This window comes from Dromiciops gliroides, chromosome 2 (genome assembly GCF_019393635.1).
Source record: "Dromiciops gliroides isolate mDroGli1 chromosome 2, mDroGli1.pri, whole genome shotgun sequence".
Taxonomy (NCBI): Eukaryota; Metazoa; Chordata; class Mammalia; order Microbiotheria; family Microbiotheriidae; genus Dromiciops; species Dromiciops gliroides.
The window spans coordinates 210,520,854-210,545,873 of NC_057862.1; the positions used below are offsets into that span (position 1 = coordinate 210,520,854).

Genomic DNA, 25,020 nt, shown 5'->3' on the forward strand with positions numbered 1-25,020 from the left:
TGCTGGGCTTTCAGCAATTCTGCCAGAGCAGAATAAACTTTTCCAGGCTGGAAAGATTCCAGTTACAATTCTTGAAACAGACTATGTCCACTGTCGAAGGACCAGCCTAGCAATGTGCAGAGTCTCATCACCAGAAAGTTGGCTGTTTTGGGATCAAGTTTTTGCCCAGAGTGTGCCATGAAATGGATTCAGATAAATATTATCACCACCATCACCTTCCCTTTATTTAGTGTTTTACATCCCTTATTTCACTCAATCCTCATAACAGCCCTATTTTATTAGATTGAATCTGTTTTCTGGTCTATAGAGAAGGGAACAATAATCACAGAACTTCAAAATCCCTGAGTTGGAAGGGACCTGGGAGACCATTTTCTCTAACTTATCCCTGAACAAGATCCCCCTCACTAACATCCCTGAAGAAAAGTCAGCCAGCCTCTTCTTAAATTGAAATCTTTAAGAAAAGGTAATGAACCGGTCTCAGACACTTAACACTTACTGGCTGTGTGACCCTGAGCAAGTCACTTAACCCCAATTGCCTCACCAAAAAAAATTAATTAATTAAAAATTTTTTTAAAAAAAGAAAAGGTAATGAAGGGGGTTTTGCCTCCAAAATAGACCATTTCTGTTTTGGACAATTCTAATTGTTGTTTTCTCTTACTTTGATACTTGGATTGATCTGTTATTTCTTCAATGTAGACAACTCCTTTCAATGGTGCAGATGGCAATTTAGCTATGCCTTCTCCTGTGAGATTGATCTAATGTGCTAGAAGCCTTGTGCAAGATCTCTTAGCATTATGCTAGTACCAGTGGGGCATATGGGCAGCTAAGTGGCGCAATGGATAGAGTGCCAGGCCTGGAGTCAGGAAGACTCTTCTTCCTAAGTTCAAATCTGGCCTCAGACACTTACTAGCTGTGTGCCCCTGGGCAAGTCACTTAACCCTGTTTGCCTCAGTTCCTCATCTGTAAAATGAGCTGAAAAAGGAAATGGCAAATCACTCTAGTATCTTTGACAAGAAAACCCCAAATGGGGTCACAAAGAGTTGAAAACAACTGAACAACAACAATGGACTATGCACTGATCATCCCTTACTCTCACTACATGATAGTCCACTTTGTTTTCTAGACATACACGTCTTTGATGCAACTTCCTTTCATACTCTGGTTTCAATTATATTGAAAATATCAATATTTATATGATTCATTTTGTCCAACAATGTTTCAGATTGTTGGTCATTGGATAAGAACCTCATATATTTAAAACATTTTAAGCTTTCTTTTGTCCTTCTTCCACTAAGAGCCATTTTGTATCTTTTTGTTTGCTATGGCAAAGGAATTTATGGCCTACTGGTGATAAGTCTCCTTATACTTTGATGGCATGGTCCTCAGAAAGCACCCACAGTCCATCAATGTGACAGAAGTCAAGTTGGATTAGCTTTTTAGCTGCCATACCACACTGCTGTCTAATATTGAGTCTACTAAAACCCTAAGATCATTTTTCAGATGAATTGCTACCTAGCCCTGCCTTCCCTGTATTATACTTATAAAATTAATGTTTTGAAATTGAGGGTAAATCTTAGAGTTGTTACAATTAAATGTCATCTTTTTAGATTCAATCCAACATTCTCTCTTGTTGAGATTTCTTGAGATCCTAACTCTATCTTCCAGCACTTTAGCTCTCCCTCATAATTGCTCTCAGTGCACAGCAAGAGAGCATCTGTAATAAAACACCTAACAAAAATTCCTGATAATCATTATTGGGACTTTCTCTATAACCAATATCTGCTAAGTATAGATGTTAACATAGTAATATCTCACTTCTCTTCCATTAAAAAGCTATTCCATAAAAGATAAAATTCCAGATTATAGATTAACCCCTTAAGTACCAGATATTTTTAAAATTGTAAACATTTGGGATGGAAATCTTTCTAGGAAGAATGCTGTACATCTCTGTCTTCTTAAATGGAGGATGCTAAACATGACAACCTTTTTTTGATGACTCAGAATCATAATTATTGATATTCGTTATGAGACTTAGTAGCATTACTATGCTACTTATACTTATATACTCAATATACTTATTGAGAAGAGCACCAGACCTGGAGTCAAAGGATCTATTTAAGCCCCAATTCTGCCACTTATAATTTGTATGATCTTTTTTGGGGGCGGGCAGGGCAATGAGGGTTAAGTGACTTTGTCAAGTATCTGAGGTCAGATTTTAACTCAGGTCCTCCTGAATCCAGGGCCGGTGCTTTATCCACTGCACCACCTAGCTGCCTCCTAATTTGTATGATCTTAAGCAAAACAAAGAATCTCTCTGTGTTTCAATTTTCTCATCTATAAAAAATGTGGCTAATACCCATCCTCCCTATTTAAGGCAATATGATACAATGTATTCAGCAGGACCTGGGTTCCTACTGTGTCATTCCTTTACTTTTCTGAGCCTCAGTTTCCTAATTTTTTTTTTTTGCTGGGCAATGAGGGTTAGGTGACTTGCCCAGGGTCACACAGCCAGGAAGTCTCAAGTGTCTGAGGCCAGATTTGAACTCAGATCCTCCTCAATCCCGGGTCAATGCTTTATCCACTGTACCACCTAGCTGCCCCCTCCTAATTTTTTTTTCCCACAGGGTAATGGGGGTTAAGTGACTTGCCCAGGGTCACACAGCTAGTAAGTGTCAAGTGTCCGAGGCCAGATTTGAACTCAGGTACTCCTGAATCCAGGGCCGGTGCTTTATCCTCTGCACCACCTAGCTGCCCCCCTCCTAATTTTTTAATAAATATTTTTATTTAAAGTTTTGATTTCCAAATTCTATCATTTCTTCATTCCCTCCTTTTCCCACTCCCTGAGGCAGTAAGCAATCAGATATAAGTAATATATGTGCAATTATGTAAAATATTACCATATTAGTCATTTTGTATAAGAAAACTCTAAGGGGCAGCTAGGTGATGTAGTGGAGAAAGCACCAGTTATGGATTCAGGAGGACCTGAGTTCAAATCCGGCATCAGACACTTGACACTTACTAGCTATCTGACCTCAGATACTTGACACTAGCTATGTGACCCTGGGCAAGTCACTTAACCCTCATTGCCCTGCCCCCCCCAAAAAGACTCTAATAAAAGAAAAGAAGAACTAAAGTGAAAAATTGTATGCTTTCTGTTTGTGTTCAATCAATATCAGTTATTTTTTTTGTAGGTGGATAGTATGCTTCATCATTAGTCCTTTGAGATTGTCTTGGATCATCATATTGCTGAGAATAGTTAAGTCATTGCTGTCACTGTGTACAACATTCTCCTGGTTCTGCTCACTTCACTATCCATCAGTTCATACAAGTCTATCCAGGCCTTTCTGAAATCATCCTGCTTGTCCTGTCTCATAGCAGAATAATATTCCATTACAATCATATACTACAGTTTGTTTAGCCATTCCCTAGTTGATGCAAATCCCTTTGATTTCCAATTCTTAGTTACCACAAAAAAAAAAAAAGACCTGCTCTCAATATTTTTGCAGAAATAGGTCTTTTTCTCTTTTTTTGGATGTCTTTGGAATATAAACCTAGCAGTTGTAATGATTGGAATGATGCCACCTGCTGGAGAGCTACTGTAGGAAAGCTCTGCCATGAGGAGAAGGTGTCTGAGGGCAAGCATCCTTGGTGTCAGGAAGTGACATTTGCTCGTGGGTACTGTCTATCAAAACTACCAGCCGATTGGCTGAGGAGCCACCCATTATTGGGAGGAGAACATGAAGGAGGAAGCAGACGTTGGCAGAGGGGTTCTTCCCTTTTTGGTTCCTGACCTCGCCATGGCGGGTTGGATGATAGGGTCTCTTAGAAATAGTTAGATTTTTACCTTTCTCTCTGATCCTAATGTTCTTTAATAAATACTTAAACACTTAAATACTCTTGCTAAAGCTTATAATTTATTGGCAACCACTCATTAGATTTTAGATAGTATAGCTAGAATTTTAGCCCTGTACACAGTGGTATTGCTAGATCAAAGGATATGCACAGTTTTATAGCCTTGGGCATAGGTCCAAATTACTTTCCAGAATGGTTGGATCAGTTCACAACTCCACCAAACAGTGGATTAGTGTCCCAGTTTTCTCATATCTCCTCCAACATCCAACATTTTCCTTTTTTGTTATATTAACCACTCTGATAGGTGTGAGGTGGTACCTCAGAGTTGTTTTAATTTACATTTCTCTAATCAAGAGTGATTTAGAGCGTTTTTTAAATATGACTATAGATAGCTTTCATTACTTTCTCTGAAAATTGCCTATTCATATCCTTTGACCATTTATCAATTGGGGAATGACTTCTAATTTTATAAATTTAACTCAGTTCTCTATATATTTGAGAACTGAGGCCTTTATCATAGATACTTGTTGCAAAAATTCTTTCCCAGTTTTTTCTGCTTTCCATATAATTTGGTTGCATTGTTTTTGTTTATGCAAAAGCTTTTTAATTTTATATAATCAAAATTATTTTTGTACCACTCTCTATATCTTCTTTGATCCTAAATTTTTCCCCTGTCCATAAATCTGACAGATAAACTATTCCATGCTCTTAATTTGCTTATGGTAGCATCCTTTATGTACAAATCATGTACCCATTTTGACTTTATTTTATAATATACTGTGTAAGATGTTGGTCCACACCTAGTTTCTGCCACACTCGGTTTCCTCATTTGTAAAATAAAAGCAATAATACTTGTGTAACTAGGCTTTGTGCATGTCTGGGACACCTAAAATGGAAGCACCCACATGGGAGATTGAAGGGTAGAAGACTTTTTGCATTTCCCTAGGAGCAGCCTCTTACCATTACCTATGTAGCTAAAACTAGCTGTGTTTTTAAAATTATTTAACCGGGATGGTCTTGCTGTCTTTCTAGTCAGTGGTATGAAGGCAGGGTGGAAGTTAAAACTTTTGCTCAGCCACAACATGGGCACCATACACTAATCACAGTGTAGGGGAAAAGGTCCACCTTCCCCTCCCCATTTAGGCCCTGTGTCCCTAAGACCATGGCTTGGGTTTTGGTCTGCTTTGGTATAGCCATGCAATCGCTGTATCTGGGAGCTCAAGCCATAGCAACCTTGGGGCCAATATCCAAGTTCAGAGGTTGCTGCCCAGCAAGGAGACCCTGAGAAGACAGTGTACTGGGATGAATGCTCAGGGGTGCTTTGAATCTGGAACTTAGTGGAACTATGCTCTATTAGGAACCTTATCTCCTTCCCTTCCTCAGAGATAGAGGAAATATAAGGAAGATTTTGCTCCCAGGAGCGAGGGAGAAGGTCTGTGTGTTTGTTCTTGCTATATCTTTGAAGCAAATATTCCATTTAAAAAATTAATCTGACTCTTAGATGGTTAAATGGAACTAGGATTCAGGAAACCCCCAGAATTGGCAGAAACCGAGCCAATGGCAGAGATTAGATACCCTTAAGTCTCCTAAGGGTACCTGAGAACCCCAGGGGAAGGGTAAAGTGTAATATACCTAGCCTTTAGGTAGTAGGAGCCAAACTAATAACTATTATACTTTCATTGCCTTCCTTACATGTTCTTGCCAGGAAATGTATTGAAAACCTTAAAATAGTTTAGAAATGTGAGCTTTACTGTTATTACCATGCTGTAGTTCTGAGATGCTCTCAAGAATGGATTCTTGAGCTGTATACAGCTTTTTGTGCCCGGATTGCTATGTTTTTAGAAATATTGTATTTTTTCATTGTTTTCCTGTCCCTCCTTATCAATTATGATTATTTCAATTAATTAAACATTTGGTAAGCACCTCTTATCCATAAGGAATAGTGGATAGAGAGTTGTCCTCAAAGTCAGCAAGAATAGTTACTTTTTACCTACACTAAGGCAGTATCTTCCTAATTGGTCTCCCTCCTCAAAATTTCCCCCACTCCAATTCACCCTCCACAAAACTACTTAAGTGATTTTCCTAAACTGCAAATCTGACCATGCCACGCCCGTATTCAATAAACTCCTGTGGCACCCTATTATCTCTTGGGCCACATACAAACACCCTTATTTGACATTTAAAGCTCACCTTTCTGAGGTTATTAAGCACTGCTTTTCTTCATGCTCTATACGTCCCAGCCAAATGGATCTGTTTGTCATTCTCCTACACATGACATCACATCTCTCATTTCTTTGCCTTTTTACAGGCTGTGCACACTTGACTCAATGTACTCCCTCCTCTCCTCTAACCCTATGTTGGTTCTTGTTCTTCAGTTGGCAAAAATATTGGAGTGGTTTGTCATTTCCTTCTCCAGCTCATTTTACTAATGAAGAAATTGAGGCAAATTGAATGAAGTGACTTGCCCAATGTCACACAGCTACTAAGTGTCTGAGGCAGGGCAGCTAGGTGGTGCAGTGGATAAAGCACTGGCCCTTGAATTCAGGAGTACCTGAGTTCAAATCCTGCCTCAGACACTTGACACTTACTAGCTGTGTGACCCTGGGCAAGTCACTTAACCCCTCATTGCCTTGCACAAAAATAAATAAATAAAAACTAAGTGTTTGAGGCCAGATTTGAACTCAGGAAGCTGAGTCGTCCTGACTTCAGGCCCAGCACTCTATCCACTGTGCCATCTAGCTGCTCCACCCTCCAATCCTAGTTTCCTTCAAATTCCTTAGATTTGACTCCCTAGAATTCTAGGGCTTAGTTCCTAATTTCCTTCAAAGCTCAGCTCAAGTACCAGCTCTTTTCAGAAGCCAACCCTTATCCCTACTCACCCACCAACACCCTCCTTTTGCTAGTGCTTTCCCCCACAGAAATTATTTTGTATTTAATTTCCTGTGTATGCATTGTTTGCCCCAATATAATGTAAGTTCCTTGAAAGCTGATGATATTTCATTTTTCTTTTTATATTTACCATACCTAACACAGTGCATGGCACATTTCGTCTTCAAAGACAAAGTGACAGGGGCAGCTAGGTGGAGCAGTGGATAGAGCACCAGCCCTGGATTCAGGAGGACCTGAGTTCAAATCCAGCCTCAGATACTTGACACTTACTAGCTGTGTGACCCTGGGCAAGTCACTTAACCCCAATTGCCTCTCTCTCCCTCTCCCTCCCTCTCTCTCTCTCTCTCTCTCTCTCTCTCTCTCTCTCTCTCTCTCTCTCTCTCTCACACACACACACACACACACACGCACACACACACACACAGAAACAAAGACAAAGTGACAGGGAGAGAAAGACAACATTCCTTTCACGGTCACCAAGCCCATCAGTGTCTAGATTTTTATTATTCACAACTTCTATTAGCATCCCCAACTTTTCCTGGACTTGTTCTTTTGTTACCATCATGATTTATAAAATAAACGGTTACTCTTTTCAGGACAGCTCTGGCTGTCCCTGCCCCATGCTAGGAATGCTCACCCTACTCATCTCTGCCTCCTGGCTTCCTTCAAGTCCCAGCTAAAATCCCACCTTCTACAAGACACCTTTCCCATTCCCTTTTTTTTTTTTGCGGGGCAATGGGGGTTAAGTGACTTGCCCAGGGTCACACAGCTAGTAAGTGTCAAGTATCTGAGGTCAAATTTGAACTCAGGTCTTCCTGAATCCAGGGCTGGTGCATTATCTACTGCGCCACCTGGCTGCTCCCTCCCATTCACTTTTAATTCTAGTGCTTTCCCTCTATTAATTATTTCCTATTTATCTTGAATATAGTTTCTCTGTACATAGATGTTTGCATTCTGTTTTTCTCATTAGATTGTGAACTTCTGGAATGCAGAGACTATCCTTTACCTTTCTTTGTATCCCCAGATACTTAGCACAATGCATGGCTTATTGGCTGACTTAATAAATGACTGCTAAATGAAGGAAGTAATTCTGAATTTTTAAAACCTTTACCAGAGAAGCACTAGGATAAGACTTTGCAGTGATTTTTAACAATTATTATTTCTATGACACAAAGGAACTTCTTCTACCTCCCTTCATCTAACCATCTGTCCACCCTCTTCCCCTTCCAACTTCGTCTCACCTCTGTCCCTACATCCTTGTTATCCATTCTCTATCTTCATGATTACCCATTCATTCTCCGTGCTTTTATTGAAACTGTCAAAGAGCCATTGAGAAAAACCAGGAAAGTATGACTCTAAAGAATTCCTTACAATGCACCCAAGAGTTACAGTTTTCTGGAATAAAAATGGCTATCGTCCATTGTTTTTTGTTGTTGTTTTTGTTTTTATTTGTTTGTTTTGTTTTTGCAGGGCAATAAGGGTTAAATGGCTTGCCCAGGGTCACACAGCTAGTAAGTGTCAAGTGTGTGAGGATGGGTTTTAATTCAGGTCCTCCTGAATCCAGGGCCAGTGCTTCATCCACTTCGCTACCTAGCTGTCCCTCGCCCATTGTTAATGTAGAAGGATTAGATTTATTCTGATTGTTATCCTTCCATCACTTCCATCCCAAGAGCAGAAGTAGTAGCAATGGGCAGGTGGGAGAGAAAACAAATTTCATTAAATGTAAGAAGAAAGTTCCTAACAATTAGGGCTGTCCAAAGTAGATTATGTTCCACTAGTGGAGCTTGCCTCATGTATTTTTGTTTGCATGTTGTCTTACCCATTAGATTCTAAGCTTCTTGAGGACAGGGACTGTCTTTTGTCTCTTTTTGTATCCTCATCCCATAGCACAGTGGCACATAGTGAGTGCTTAATAAATGTTTATTGATTGGTTGGTTTTTATTGAGAGGTTAAAAAGCCTTATCATACCATCACAACGACAAACAAAGCCAGATGGCAGACATCAAAAATCAGTCTAAGTAGATAGGAGGGTTACCACGAGTAACTGATCACAAGGCAGTAAATTCTTTGGCCAAAAGAAGTACACTCCAGGCCCAGCACTCTATCCACTTACCATCTAGCTGGCATTTCCTTCTCCAGATCATTCTACAAATGAGGAACTGAGGCCAACAGGGTTAAGTGATTTGCCCAGGGTCACACAGCTAATGAGTGTCTGAGGCCAGATTTGAATTCAGGAACATTTTTGACTCCAAGCAAGTACTTTTTCCACAGGACCACCTTGCTACCCTATAAACAGTTACCAAGCCAGATTATTTGACTATATTGCTGTTCAGTGTTAACCTTTTAACAAAACATTGATTCGTTGTTGGATTTCCAGTGGTTCTTGAGCAAAGGTATGGAAAACATGGCTTTCATTCCAAAGGCTACTGAATATATCACTTTCCAACTGGCATGTTATAAGATTTACTCATCGCAAAAAGATCTTTGAAACAACATACATTTCCGACTTTTCTCATCCCTCTTTCCAAATTTTAAATGAAGCATTAAAAGTGAATAGGAGGAGAGCTAGTTGGCACAGTGGATAAAGCACCAGCCCTGGATTCAGGAGAACCTGAGTTCAAATGCGGCTTCAGATACTAGACACTTACTAGCTGTATGACCTTGGGCAAGTCACTTAACCCTCATTGCCCCGAGAAAAAAAAATGTGAATGAAAACTAGTAAACATGGCAGAGGGAAAAAAGATAGTGGTATATACCCAGGGGTGGGGAGCAGCCAACAACAATGGAAGGGGGAGAAGGTAAAGACATGGTTATATGGAAGGGAAACTGTTAACTGTGGAGAAAAACTTTGTAGCAAGTTTCTCTGATAAAGGTCCCCATTTCTTTTGTTTGTTTGTTTTTGTTTTTTGCAAGGCAATGAGGGTTAAGTGACTTGTCCAGGGTCACACAGCTAGTAAGTGTCAAGTGTCTGAGGCTGGATTTAAACTCAGATCCTCCTGAATCTAGGGCCAGTGCTTTATCCACTGCGCCACCTGGCTGCCCCCAAAGGTCCCCATTCCTAAACTAGAAAAGGAAATGATTTAAATTAATAAAAGTCATTCTTCAATTGATAAGTGGTCAAAGATATGAATAACAATCACCCAGGGAAGAAATCCAAGCTATCTATAGCCTGAGAAAAAATATCCTAAATCACCAATAATTAGAGAAATTCAAATCAAAATAACTCCAAGATTCCACCTCATCCGCATCAGAAGAAAAATGATAGATGTTTAAAAAGCTGTGATGGGGCAGTTAGGTGGAGCAGTGGATAGAGCACCATCCCTGGAGTCAGGAGGACCTGAGTTCAAATGTGGCCTCAGACACTTGACACTTACTAGCTGTGTGACCCTCGGCAAGTCACTTAACCCCAATTGCCTCACCAAAAACAAAAACAAAATAGTTGTGAGAAAACAGGCACATTGATTCACTAGTAATGGGGCTGTTGAATTAGTACAGTCATTTGGGAAAACAATCTGGGAACCATGCCTCTAAAAGTTGCTAAACAGAGAATTTTAACTTTTGACCCTCTGACCTAGCAACACCACTCCTAGACCTATACCCCCAAAGAAATCAAAGAATGAGGGAAAGGACCTACGTGTACAAAGATATTTATAGCTGCTCTTTTTTTAGGGGGAGGTGGCAAAGAGCTGGAAAATAAGGGGGTGCCCCCAAATTGGGGAATAGTTGAACAAATTGTGGTATATGAATATAATGGAAATTATTGTGGCATAAGAAATGATGAAAGGAACAGTTTCAGAGAAACCTGGCAAGGCTTGCATAAACTGATGCTCAGTAAAGTGAGCAAAACTACAATTTATACAGTAATAACCATATTGGGAAAATGAATAATTTTGAAAAATTTAGGAACTCTGATCAACTTAGTGATCAACCACAATTCCAGAAGATAAATGACAAAAGAATTCTATCAACCTCCTGAGAGAGAGGTGTCAGAATAAACATACAGAAGGAGACATACATTTTTGGACATAGCCGATATGGGAATTTGTTTTGCTTCTTACAAAGGATTTATTTTCCAGTGATGAGAGGGACAATGGGAGGGAGAGAACAGAAATATTTGTTAATTGAAAAAATATTAATTTTAAAAGGAAATGGCTGGATGAAGGGAAAAAATGAGTCCCATTTTCTCAAAGGCAGGAAAAAAAAAAAACATTGCAAAGCACTGTCCTGGTGCATTCAGTCCAATAAGGATTTAATTTCATTTTAGTATAAGGACATTTTATGATACGAGCAGAAAATGGCCTAACAAAGCTTTTCAGAACTAGAGTGGACTGCCCATCACTGGAGGTCTTTGTGTAGAAATTAAGTGAAAACTAATCAAACATGTTGTAGGGAAGATTTCTGTTCAAGTATAAATTTCTTGGAATCAGGAATACTCATCTTCCTAAGTTCAAATCTGGCCTCAGGCACTTACTAGCTGTGTGACCCTGAGTAAGTCACTTTAACCCTGTTTGCCTCAGTTCTTCATCTGTAAACTGAGCTGGAAAAGAAAATGGCAAACCACTCCAATATCTTTGCCCAGAAAACCTCAAAGGGGGTCACAAAGAGTCAGACGTGACTGAAAAGCGACTGAACAAAATTAAGTATGTTGTCACAAAGATTCCTGTTCAGGTAAAGATTGGACTAGGTGGTCCCTCTAAGGTCCCTTCCATTTCTTAAATTTTATGATTCTGTAAGTTCTATGCATTTTTTTCTTCTACTCCCCAGTGAAGGAACACAGTAGACCTTGTAAAATGGCTTCGATGAACTTGTAGAAGGAATATAGCAATTTATCTACAGAAGCTTGGGATCCAAAGGAAAACAGGAATTGAAGATAATAGAAGTTTCACTATTTGTCTAATAGACCTTTCAGTTAGGTTTTCATGGTGTCTGTATTTCCTTTATGAATGATGGGAAACACTAATGTGATCTTGTTGAGGGGGCTAATTATTTTTTGGTCCTGACCTGAGATTTCATCAATATAAGGAGCTCCCAGAGAGAAATCCCCTCTACCAAATCAGGTCCATACCTACTCTTAAAGAGTTACCCAGAATACTTTGACTCGAAATGACTTATCCAGGGTATCACAGTTAGTATGTGTCAGAGACCAAAGTTAAGCCCTAGTCTTCTGGACTGTGAGGCCAACACTGGGTATGAGTTGCTTCTCAATATGATGTTGGGCTGCAGTGATGGAAATATAGTATACAAGAAAAATATGATAGTTATGGAGTTCTCTGCCTTAGTTAAACCACTTCTAGAATATTATGTTCAGTTCCAGGTGTCATATTTAAGTGATGACACAGACTGACTGGAGACTGACCAGAATAATGAGAGGACATAATATGCCATGAAATAGTCACATGAAAGAAATGAGGATGTTGAGCCCAGAAAGGAAAATATTTGGCAGGAAAGACGCATAAGAGCTGGCTTCAGGTATTTGAAGAGGTATCACGTGGAAGAGGCATTATACTTATTCTTTTTGTCCTGTTCCCCCTACTCCCACCCCACAAGGCCCAAAATAGGAGCAATGAGTAGATGTGTCAAAGAAGTACACAAAAGGAAAAACCTACTAATTAGGACTGTCCAAAAGTAGAATGGACTGCCTGGGGAAAGAAGGAATTCCTCATCACTGGAGGTCTTTAAGCAGATGCTAGATGGCTACTAGATGGGAATAGAGAAGATTGTCTCAGTATGGGTTGGCCTAAATAAACAACCTCTGAGATCTTGTCCAGTTCAGATACTGTGTGTGGTAAGAGGGGAAGGGAGAGAGAGAGAAAGTGCTTGTATGTGCTTTTGTCATCAAGAGAACACAGCAGGGCAGCTAGGTGGTACTGTAGATAAAGCACCAGTCCTGGATTCAGGAGAACCTGAGTTCAAATCCTGCCTCAGACACTTGACACTCACTAGCTGTGTGACCTTGGGCAAGTCACTCAGCCCTCATTGCCCCACTACCAAAAAAAACTACCAAAAAAAAAAAACACAGAGAACACAGAGTCACAGAGTATTTGAGCTATAAGAGATCTTAGAGTGTTCTATACACAGCAGGAATTAAATAAATGTTGAATTGGAATAAATTCAGAATCATCCAGACCAGGATTCTTAACCAATTTTTGCTTCACAGACCTCTATGACAGTCTGGTGAAGTCTATGGACCCCTTCTCAGATTAATTTTTAAAATTCACAATTGAATAAAATGTTAAATTTTAGTTAGATGTTAGTGACAAAAGATGTTTTTCCCATTGCCTATTTTTCCCATATCCAAAGACCTTCTGGAAAGTTGTCTAGACTAACCTCTTCATTTTAAAGATGGGGAAACTAAGGCTCAGAAAATTTGAGATGCCACAGATCACACAACTAGTTGGTGGCAGAGCCAGTAATAGAGGAATTCAGGTCTCTCAATTCCCAGCCCAACATTCTTTCAACTACAGCCTCATGCTTATGGCTTTTTGTCTGAATTATTATTTAGAAAGTAACAGGAAAGGAAAGGTTTGACTTACTTGGAGAAAGAATGATGCTGTCAATTAGGAACAAGAATCCAATTTAAAATCCTGTGAGTTTTGTAACATTTTTTACTTTGACCCCAACACATTTTCTTTTTTTTTTCTTTTTTTGGTGAGACAATTGGGGTTAAGTGACTTAGCTAGGGTCACACAGCTAATAAGTGTCAAGTGTCTGGGGCCGGATTTGAACTCGGGTCCTCCTGAATCCAGGGCCAGTGCTCTATCCACTGTGCCACCTAGCTACCCCTCCAACACATTTTCAAAAATAAAAATTCTCCATATACATCTCTGCCAGTCCATGTTCTTCCTGTTTCTCAGTTTCTCAGATAATATTGCTATTGTAATTGATGATAATAATAATGTCAATTTTAACAGAAAATAAAACAAAAGCTTCTACTACCAGAATTTTTCCTAGTTTCTCCCATTTTAATATCATTGGTAATCAACATTATAAAAACCAAAACTGTCTTTCCTGTATGGAGAATTTACTGAAAGGTATGGATGAGAATTGCATTGAATTGAAAGACCTATAGATGTTATAATCCATGATGAATAATCAGGGAGTAAATATACTGATGAAACTGTAGATCTAGCTGAACATGCAAGCAATAACAATAATTTGCACTTGTTATTGTGCTTTAAGATTTACAAAGAACAATCCATTAAATTGAGAGCTCCTTGACAACAAGGATTATCTTTTTTTTCAGGGCAATGAGGGTTAAGTGACTTGTCCAGGGTCACACAGCTAGTAAGTGTCAAGTTTCTGAGGCCAAATTTGAACTCAGGTCCTCCTGAATACAGGGCTGGTGCTTTATCCACTGTGCCACCTAGTTGCCCCCGACAAGGATTATCTTTTTCCTCTTTTTGTATCCCCAACATTTAGCATAGTGCCTGGCATATAACAGGTGTTTAATAAATGTTTATTGGTTGATATTTGTGCTACCTTAACATTTTTAAGCATGTTTGCATCATATTTTGTTATATATTTGACAATTCCAATGATACTGGAAGATTAGAAGGACAGATAGCATTAGCCATATTTTACTGATTAGCAAACTGAGTCAGAGTGAAAGTCATTTGCCCAGGGTCCTACAGTTAATAAATTGCAGGAATTAAGCTAGAATTTGAAAGGAAGTCTAAACATAAGCTCCTTGAGAGCAGATTGGTTTTGCCTTTTGTTTTGGCATTCTTAGTGCTTAACACAGTGTACGTGCTTCCTCAATGCTTGTTGATTCATTGATTCTGACCCATGATCTGTTCTCTTTCCACTATACCATGGCTACTTTATCTCACTTGAAAATCCACAACTTACTTTTCACTGATCTGGATATAAGGTTCCTCACAGCGAATGGGATCTAGACATTTGAAGCCCCCTTGCAAATTATAACAAGTTTGCTGTAGAATGCAGGTGTGATTCTGGTGCTCACACTCATTGATATCTGAAACACAGAAAGGGGACACAGTCAAGGAGGAGCTTCCTGAGGTGTGGTTCTGAGCCCATGACAAATCTGATAAAAACACTCAAAGCCTCACTCTGTAGTTCAATACAGCAGGCATCTGTGCGGAATTGGGAAGGTGGAAGGAGAGAAAACTTTGAAACGTGGAAACCAGCTTTGCCATGTAGCCTTTTAGCCCATTGCTTATTGGCTCCTTTTCAATTCCTGCTATCACTGATAGACAAGCCATGAGCATGAAGATCTGAGGGCTGAGTTGGAAATAAGGGAAGGTAAGCTAAAAAAAAAAAAGTTCTGAGGAATATCTGAGGCCAGAATAACTGTACCATTCCTTACTGGGGCAAGAGCATGGGCCTCCACCAACTGTGACTAAATTCATCCTTAATATCCTTCAATGAAATGAAAAGGAAAGCGTGACCAAAGCCAGCTCTCCTGGAGAGCCTTGGAAACCGTGAGAAAGGTCTCAGTGTGGAACAGACCAGACTAAGAACTTGGTTCATGGCAATCCTGGCTTGGTTCAGTGCCTTCCCTGGAGGGGCCCTCATGAAGGGACTTTTCACTCACAACTTTCTAGAATTCCGCCTTGGCAGGACAGAACAGGCAACACGAGAGATGCCTGCCAGCCAAAACAGAAGCATGAACAGCAGCAGCCATGGGCACCAAGAGACTGTTGAGAGACAGGAAGCCTATTGTGCACTCAGTCGCTTCAGGAGCATAAGGCTGCTGAATTAAGACTAGACATCTACAGACTCTCCATCTCATGCAGCTTGCTGAGCTCTTTGATCCAAACCGAGACCCCCTAGTGCTCTCCCATTAGGGGAATCCACTTTAAGCAGCTATCAGTTGGGAGCTATGTTAACATCATTCAATTCAGTAAATTGTCGTCCTTCAAGCTACCTCAGTAAGAAACCATGGATCAGTCTCAGTGGATCAGCCCAACCTGTTAACCATCAAGTGGCACAAGTGCAGCGGATTGTGGGGGCACTAGGTAGAAAGTGGTATTTGTACATAACTACCAACAATGATGAGACAGTACTAATGCAAAAGTAGGCTGCCCGCTTTATTAGAGTCCACCTTCTGCGTCTGGCTAATCAGTGACCCAGTACCACCTGCACCTGCTCCACCTTGGGTGTAGATTTCTTGGCTCTAGTTCCTAGTTTCCATTACCTGGATCTCCCAATCCAATATGATGATGAAGCTCCCCTGACCTCACCTGTTTCCCATTTCAACTACATTTATGTCTGTATTCCTAGTTCTTCAGTTCTGGTTTCTAATCCTACCTTCTTTCTTATATAGATGTTCATAATATAGTCCTGAGAAAGAGCTTGCCCTTGAATGATCTACCAATGCCTTTAAACAGCTCAATAGTGATAGAACTTTGGTTCTGCCTGTAATGCTAAAATGCTGCCTCAGATTTCCTTCATAGACCTTGTCTGGGGCCCTATGGAAAAAAAATTACTATAAGGGCCTTGTGGCTTCTGTCTGCCAGATTGCCATGGTATCTGGCACAGGCATGCCCTAAGGGAGAGAGAGGAGCTCCAAATTTATTCTCATGGAGATTTCTTGATTTCCACCGGCTCTGATGATGTCTTTCATCATCACAGTCTAAGCTAGAGGTGAAAAATCAGTTGAGCCCAGGACGGCAAACAGCACAACCATGGGCAAACACAGCATGCAGGGGCACATATCACAAGTCGTCTGACTGCTGATCCCCGTAGCCAGTGGGATTCAATCCATTCCTTCTCCTTAAATATCCCACATACTAGCTGGGAGAGGGGAGCAAAGGAAAGAATAGGAGTGAACCCTGATGCAGTCAGCTCCTGACCCCAGATGCCATCCCTAGTTCTTGCCCCTATAGAAGGTGGGACAATCTCTGGCGTAGAATATCCCCTGTACCTCTCTCCTCCCCCCATTTACCACCTCTATTGCACTCACTGTACTTTTTTCCCCTCTATGTTGACACTTACCTTGACAGCTTCTATTATCATCCAGCAGGATGTAGCCAGGAGGACAAGAGCAATAATAGGTACCAGGCTGGTTCACACACTCGTGTTGGCACAGGAACTCAGAGAAGCTGCACTCATCCATATCTGGGGACAACAAGTATAAGAACTACTGAATTAAAGCAAACTTTCACCTTGAACATCTGGATTGCTTGTCACAGCAGGGTTCAACAATCTGCTTATAATCTCCGAAGAGCATTCTGTTTCCCTTCCCCGTTTCCCCCTTACCCCTACCAATTTCAAAACCAGGTAAATTTTACAGCTTTCAAGGAATAAAAAGCCAAAAGGAAAAATTAAGTTAACATGGTTTCCAATCCCACACCCAGGCTTAAATTAAGGTCACTGGCATTTATTTCTGGAAAAGCTTTATCTTCAAATTAAAGATCACTCGGTCCAATGTTCTGATTTTACAGATGAGGGTACTGATGCAAAGGCAAAGTGACTCACTTAATTATGAGTCAGTTTCATTGACTCCAAACCTAGCGTTCTTTCCATTGTACCACACTGTCTCAATGGAATGCCTAGAAAAGGATCAAAGAGGGAGCTGAGCATATCTGTTCAGGGTACTTCCTAGATCATCCATGGGACTGGAAGAAGCTCCATGACCCTCCTACTCCTGTCCCAACTTTCTTCTTCCACTCTCTGCCCCGTGCAGGGAGTTTGGCTCATGTCCAAGCTAGAGCAGATGCCATAACAGTTGATAAGTTCAATAAAATTCTCAAGTAGGTCCCTATGACTTCCTGAACTGAAGAGTCCTGTTTGGCTAGGGACTCATTTCATCTTTTTCGAATTACCCTGAAAATAAAACACTATATAGTTTAAGATAAATTTGTTTCCCAAATCCTAGGCCATAATGAAATTGCTAGGCACCAGTTTTGACCAAACTGGTCTACTTCCTGTTCTCTGAACTTGGAATTTCATTTCCTACCTTCTTGTCTTCATACAAGTTATCCCACATACCTGGGGCCTCATCTGCTTATCTCTGCCTGTTAGAATCCTTAGCTTCCTTTGGCTCAACTCAGGAGTTACCTAGGGAAATCTTTCCTGATCTCCCTATTTGAACTACCTCTCCTCTTCAAATCATGTTAGACTTAGGAATCAATATCCTTCTTCATGAATGCAAGTACCTTAAAGGCAATAACTGTTTTGTCTTTTTGTTCCCAATGGTTCAGTATAGTGCCTTGTTCATAATAGGCACCAAATACACGCTAGTTGACTTGAATTGAGTTGAATGCTGAACTGGTGCCTGGTATTTGTTGAATCTTGCTAATAATTCACTTGTCCATTCAATCTATTTGTCATTTGACTTATAACTGAAAAAAAATACCTCAGAGATGTTCTAGTCCAAACCCCTAATTATACAGATAAGGAAGAAACCTGAGAACCCAGAGAGAGAGCTTGTCTAAATCACACAGTTAATAAGTAACAGAGCCAAGATTCAAACCCAAATCCTCTCATTTCAAACCTTTCCACTAGATCATGCTAAAGATGCAACAGAAAAATGGTTGGGGGGCAGCTAGGTGGCACAGTGGATAAAGCACTGGCCCTGCATTCAGGAGGACCTGAGTTCAAATCCGCCCTCAGACAGTTGACACTTGATAGCTGTGTGACCCTGGGAAAGTCACTTAACCCTCACTGAGCAACAAAAAAAGAAAAGAAGGAAGGAAGGAAGGAAGAAAGAAAGAAAGAAAAAGAAAAATGGGTGGGCTCCATATAAGGTCAGTCTTAGAAGGACCACAGGAGCAAGGACCCATTGACCCACCAGATATTCTCCATGTGTGGAAGTCCTCTCCAGTCCTGCAGATCTTTTCATGGAAAATAAGGCCCCACACTTCAGGAGACAGTTTTATTCCTGGCTACTATTTCAAAAGATTGATAATTCCACCCACAAATATGCCCCCTTGGTGATGCAGTATGTGATCATGAATTAGTAGAGATCTCCATGACTGACATTTTCACCCATTTTCTGGTGATGATACTCTTCTCACTTAACTAATTCTATCCTCATTCTATAAATCTGTAGACAGAGAATCTATTGCCTTTCTCAAAGAATTTCTAGACTTTTGTACAAGGGAAAGAGAATTGGGTTTTTAATGAAAAATCTTGGGTTTGGATCCTAGTTCTGTTAGATACTATCTCTGTGATCTTAAGCAAGTCACTTAACTTTGGTGAGCCTCAGTTTCTTCATCTGTAAAATGATAGGTTGAACTGGATGACTTTTAAATTACCTTCCAAAATCTAAATCTATAAAAAACAACAATTTGTTTTAAGCTTCAGTGAGTTTAAAAAAAAAAAACCACTGCTGAGGAAGAAAATTTCTGAGTATGTGAAAAAAAGGGAAGAGAATCCATCTTTCTTTCTCTTCACTTGCCTCAGAAGTTTTCCTAAGACATATGAAATATCTCTTCCTATGGGGCTTTATGAATGGTTCCAGCCAGTCCCAGAATTGGCAGAAAGACTGTTTTCTGGCCTATCCATTAGACTGGGAAGGGTGGGGATAAAGAGAAGGGAAGCTATTGTAAGGGTGATTTTATAATTTTTCAATGTCGGCCATGGTGAGTGAAATGGGAGTATTCCCAAATAATGAAACTGTTCATTACAAGCAGAATTTGGCAGCATGACCTTCATTTGAGCCTCATTTGATTACTCTTCCAAAAAAAAAAAAACATGTTTTGCTCCCTCTCTCTCCTTTCCCATGTGACCTGTCTTCAGGTTACTCCCCAATTCACATAGGATTAGCAGCTAGAATTACCCAGGGTAGGTAACTTTGTAAATGAGTCTCCTTTTCCACCCTGTGAAAATAGCAGGTGTTATAAACCTGATGTATCTCTTTCTGCAGGGATGAAAAGTCCTTTTCTCTCCACTCCAATGGCCTTTGAGTGACACTTAGAAAAGGGCCACATTCTGGCAAAATTTATTTTGAATGTATGGATTTAAAAGGTGAGTAATAGCTAACATTTATATAGTGTTTATACTTTTACAAAGTGGATAGATAGATAAATATTGCCTCACTTGCTATTTATAATAACACTGCAAGTTAAGTGTCATTATTATCCCCGATTTACAACTGAGGAACCTGAGACTAAGAGGTTAAGTGACTTGCCCAGGGTCATATATTTAGTGTCAGAGGCAATATTTGAATGCAGGTCTTCCTAACTGCAAGTTCATTATTCTATCTACTATGTTATCTGTTGTGTTAAGAAAAGCCTGCTTCTACCACCCTCTTTTCCCCTGAAGTGGCCATGTGGATCTCAGTGTCCAACTCTTAGTTCTTCAGAATGAGGAACTTCTTGGCTCATTTCCACTGGGGTTAGAGACCCCTACCCCAACAGTCCCAACAGTCAAATCCAAATCCTTTAGAGCTGGAAGATCTTATAAATTAAGGTGGATTTTGAGTGACCTGAATTTGGGTGGTATCACTTTTAGGATCCCGTGAGTAGGGCTGGCCCAAACACAAGTAGAAGAGATGGCCAAGGGGGTGGCTAGGTGGTGCAGTGGATAAAGCACCGGCCCTGGAGTCAGGAGTACCTGAGTTCAAATCCGGTCTCAGACACTTAACACTTACTAGCTGTGTGACCCTGGGCAAGTCACTTAACCCCAATTGCCTCACTAAAAAAAAAAAAAAAAAAAAAAAAGAAGAGATGGCCATATACCTGCTATGTATGATCTGATAGTTGGCTACCATTCTGTCAACAGTGACTGAAATTCTCAACATTAGAGTTACTTCTCTGAATTTATTGCATTTTGCCCTCTGAAGAACACTATTGAAATATAAACATTTTCCTATGACTATTAGGATATTTTCATTCAGTAACATATGAATGCAGACTAAAAGCACTGGACTACCCTACAAGCATGGAAAATGGTCCTAGATCTACCACTTACCAGTTGTGGGATTTCAATAAGTCACTTAAGACTCTCTCAGCCTTGGTTTCTTCATCTGACCAATTTAAACTACTATACCTACCATGATGTGTCTTTCTCACAGAACTATTGGGAGGATCGAATGAGAGAGTAGATGTGAACATATTCCATATACTATGAAAGCACCAAATAAATGCAAGGGGATATTCTAATTACATAATCCAGATGTGAATTACATGTGACCACTAGGGGGTACTATGACCAGTGCTGAGAAGCCAGCAGGTGCTATGATTCGCATATAGAGTATGCTGAAGCAGCATTGTCTGGTAAGACTACTGAAATGAGTCAGAAGAACCAAGTTCAAATTTTGTTTCTACCTTGTGGCCTCTAGCAATTGCTTCACCTCTTTGAGACTCAGTATTTTTTAATCTGTAAAATGGGAATAATAATACAGTGACAGTATCTCATGGGTCTGTTGGAAGGAAAGTCTTTTGTAAAAATATATATGTGTGTGTTTATGTATATATGTATATGTATATATGTGTGTGTTTATGCATATCTGTATGTATGTGTATGGTCATATATGTGTATTTAAGGTATTTGTGTGTATGTGTATATATACATACATATAATATATGCATATTCGTTTCTATCTATATTATGTCTTTGCTCACATTCCCCCTGCCCCTACTTCCTTACTCAAAATGCCCTCTCCGCCTCCTTTCTGCCTATCCAATCCAATAAGCACCAACTAAGTGTCTATTATGTCCATGCTAGGTAGGCCAAGTTCAAGTGTGCCTTCCTCTATGAAGTCATCTGGGATAGATCACAATGATCTCTCTTCTTTTGATTTCCGGTGGCATTAAAGATCTGTATCACACATTTTGGCCTTTGATTATAGTCAGTTTATCACTTTGTCATACTGATCTCTTTGAATCCAAAAGTCACTTAACCTCTGTTTGCCTTGGTTTCCTCACCTATAAAATGAGCTGGAAGAGGAAATAGTAAGACACTCCATTGTCTTTGCAAAAACCCCAAATGGGGTCAGAAAGAGTTGGACATGACTGAAAATGACGGACAGCAACAACAACTACAACAACACCTCCCAGGGTTGTTGTGACAATCAAATGAGATAATAATTGTGAATTACTTGGCACATAGTAAGTGCTATATAAATGTTAGCTATTTTAAAAATCATCATCATCATTTGTTCCTCACATCATCCTTGAGAGGGAGGTGCTATTAGTAGCCCCATTTCACAGATGAGGAAACTGAGCCAAACAGAAGTTAAATTACTTGCCAAGGGTCACATACCTAGTATTTGAAGCCAAATTGGAACTTGGGTTTTCCTGACTCTAGGCCCAGTGCTCTAGCCACTACAATTGATAGCAACACTAGTTCTTTCATTTTCCAAGTGCCAACTCTTTCTTTTTAATAAGGAAGGAGACTGAGTCCCAAAGACATTAAATGGCTTGCCCAAGACGAACAGGTAGGAAATGGAAGAGTCAGAATTTGAATCTGGGTCTTCTGACTCCAAATCCAGGGACATCCTATTTTCTCTGGCACTTTTATATGTGTGTCTTATTAGTCAGTCATTAAGTATTTAAGACCTGGCTATTAGCAAAGCACTGTGCTAGGGATATAAAGAAAGGGGAAAAAATGACTCTGAACTTGAGGAGTGTACAATCTAATGGGTAAAACAACATACAAGATACAAGATATATAGAGGGTAGATAGAAAGCAATCTTAGAAGGAAAGACACTAAGACTGATGAGAAAAGCCCTGTGTCATTTACCAAAGCTTTGTATACCTCGCAGAGACTTGTACATACTCGGTACTTAATACATAAAGTAGGTATTGACAGTTTTAAATCTTTGCACCATGAAAAATAGCTTGCTAAGGAAAGAATGTAAGCAAGATTAAAGGATGTTTAAGTATTTAAAAGAATCAACTATCTTCCCACCTTAGAATTCACCAAAGAATTTCTAAGCTAACACCAGACTGCTAGGCTGATAAAATTACTATATTTGTTTAAAAATAACAAAATGTATTTCTTTAACAAATTCTTTTTTTTGGGGGGGGGGCAGGACAATAAAAGTTAAGTGACTTGCCCAGGGTCACACAGCTAGTAAGTGTCACGTGTCTAAGGCCAGATTTGAACTCAGGTATTTGTGAATCCAGTCCAGTGATTTATCTACTGCATCACCTAGATGCCCCCCAAAATATTCTTTAATTTAAACATTTCACCAATTCCAAAGGACTTTTCCCCCAGTTGGTTCAAATGAGTGAGGACTTACTCTATTTGATGCAATGGAATTCCAGGGCAAGAAAAGAATCTGGACAAATCCCTTAAAGTTTTATCTAATGGCTTTGCAAATAGCTATTCTTCAGGACAAAGCAATAAGGTATGTGAGGCAAGCAGAAAAGAATGTAGGGTTTATTTAATTCTTTCTGTCCTCTGGGGAGAGAAGATTATGGGGGCAGGGAGGAAAAACACAGGCCAGTGATTTTTTTTTTTCCTGTGGTCAACTTTCGGGTATTCAGGGGAAGCCTATCCAGACCCTCTTGCTTCTCTGGTCTGCTTGGTCCCACTGCCTTTCTTGGGATGATTGAGAACCTACTGTGTCATTGTTTTTTTCTGCTCACTACCTGTGTAGACAAGGAAAGAAGGAAGTGACACCAGTCAGTAGGTCAGTTTCACATCTTGTTAGCAGCTCTGGTAAATAAATAAAAAGATTTGGTGGGAAATGAGTCTGGAGCTAATGGGGAAAATGGCAGTTGGACTTTTCTATTGATTTTGGTCATTTATGATCCCTTTGTCCCATATGCCAGGAGTTGGATGTCCTTTAAGGCTGGATAATTATTAAGTGGTTTCTGACTTTAAAGACTGGACTAAAAAGACCTCTTAGACACTCAGAAAAGAATGGAGTAAATTGAAGATGACTATTCAGGCAATTAAAATGAATTTATTTCACTAAATCAATAATACCTCTTTCTGGGAACTTACAAGAGGAATTGGGGTGGGGTGGGGGAGATAGGTGTTTGAAATCAAAGGGATTAAACTTGTTATGTGGATCCAGGTGGCAGAATTAAGATACAGGGAGGGGGCAGCTAGGTGGCACAGTGGATAAAGCACCAGCCCTGGATTCAGGAGGACCTGAGTTCAAATCTGGCCTCAGACACTTGACACTTACTATGTGACCCTGGGCAAGTCACTTAACCCTCATTGCCCCCCCAAAAAAAAAGATACAGGGAGACAGATTTCAGCTCAATATAATATAATGAAATACTTCCTAAAAGTGTAGTTGCCTGAAAGTGCAATGAACTATTTCATAAAGTAGTGAGGTCCTAGAGCACTGGGCATGGAGTCAAGAAGACTCGAGTTCAAATGTAGACTCAGACACTTACTGTGTGACCCTTGGCAAGTCACTTAACCTCAGTTTCCCCATCTGTAAAATGGGGATAATAGCACTTGCCTCACATGGTGGTTGTGAAGATCATATGAGGTGCTTATTGGTTGAGTGATTGAAAATAGGCATGAAAAAGAAATGTTTTTTAATTGAACTGTATTGAATTATTTTATTAGGGTCAGTACTTTCTCCCTTCCAAGTGTTAGGTAGCATGAACAATGGCCAAAAACAATTTATTGTCTGGTGGTCATACCTCACAGAGAGGTAGCCACATCTCTACACACCTAACTAAACTAGCTCTCAAATGACAAACATCTGATGCCTCCCTGACACCACACTCAAGTGTAAATGTTGTTTCACAGAAGGGAAAGGGGGAAAAGGACAGTATACCTCCCCGACCATAAGTGCAGATTGTGTCACCTCAAGGTTAGGACAGCAGGAACGCCATAATAGATCCAAAGGAGGTTTAGAGCTTACACTCCACATCTTTTAGAGGGACAGTAGTCTCTCCTTTCTCCCTTCTCTTTCTCAGATGGACAAAACACTAAAAGCTTAAATTCTTGACAAGCGTGTCCTGTGCTGCCCCTTGAGGTCTCTGGTCAGGTTTGGACATGAAAGAAATGTTCTCAAGCCCAAACAACAAAAATAAGGAATGATTGTAGGGGTTCTCCCTCTTCCCTTCATCTCCAAGAGGACACTTCACTCCATTAAAAGTCTTTGCCCCTGAAGCTTTTCAACCTTCTGACTCCATCATTCCTCTCAGGGATACCACAATGTCCTAGTCTCTCATTTTCAAAACTTTGGTATCACTTTTGTTTTGTTTTGGTTTTTTTTGGGGGGGGGGATTGGTGAGCTAGTTGGGGTTAAGTGACTTTCCCAAGGTCACGCAGCTAGTAAGTGTCAAGGGTCTGAGGCAGGATTTGAACTCAGATCCTCCTAAATCCAGGGCCCGTGCTCTATCCACTGCGCCAGCTAGCTGCCCCTGGTATCACTTTTGATTCTTCCATCTCAA

At 40.1% G+C, this 25,020-nt stretch overlaps 1 protein-coding gene across 1 annotated transcript in view; it reads right to left on the reverse strand.

The window, feature by feature from the left end:
* FBLN5 (fibulin 5) overlaps window positions 1-25,020 on the reverse strand; it is a 154,221-nt gene that overhangs the window by 30,336 nt on the left and 98,865 nt on the right. The window contains exons 8-9 of the mRNA XM_043985995.1: window positions 16,699-16,821; window positions 14,590-14,716 (exon numbers count right to left, since the gene is read on the reverse strand). Coding sequence (XP_043841930.1) covers window positions 14,590-14,716; window positions 16,699-16,821 — 250 coding nt within the window. The remainder of the gene's footprint in view (window positions 1-14,589; window positions 14,717-16,698; window positions 16,822-25,020) is intronic.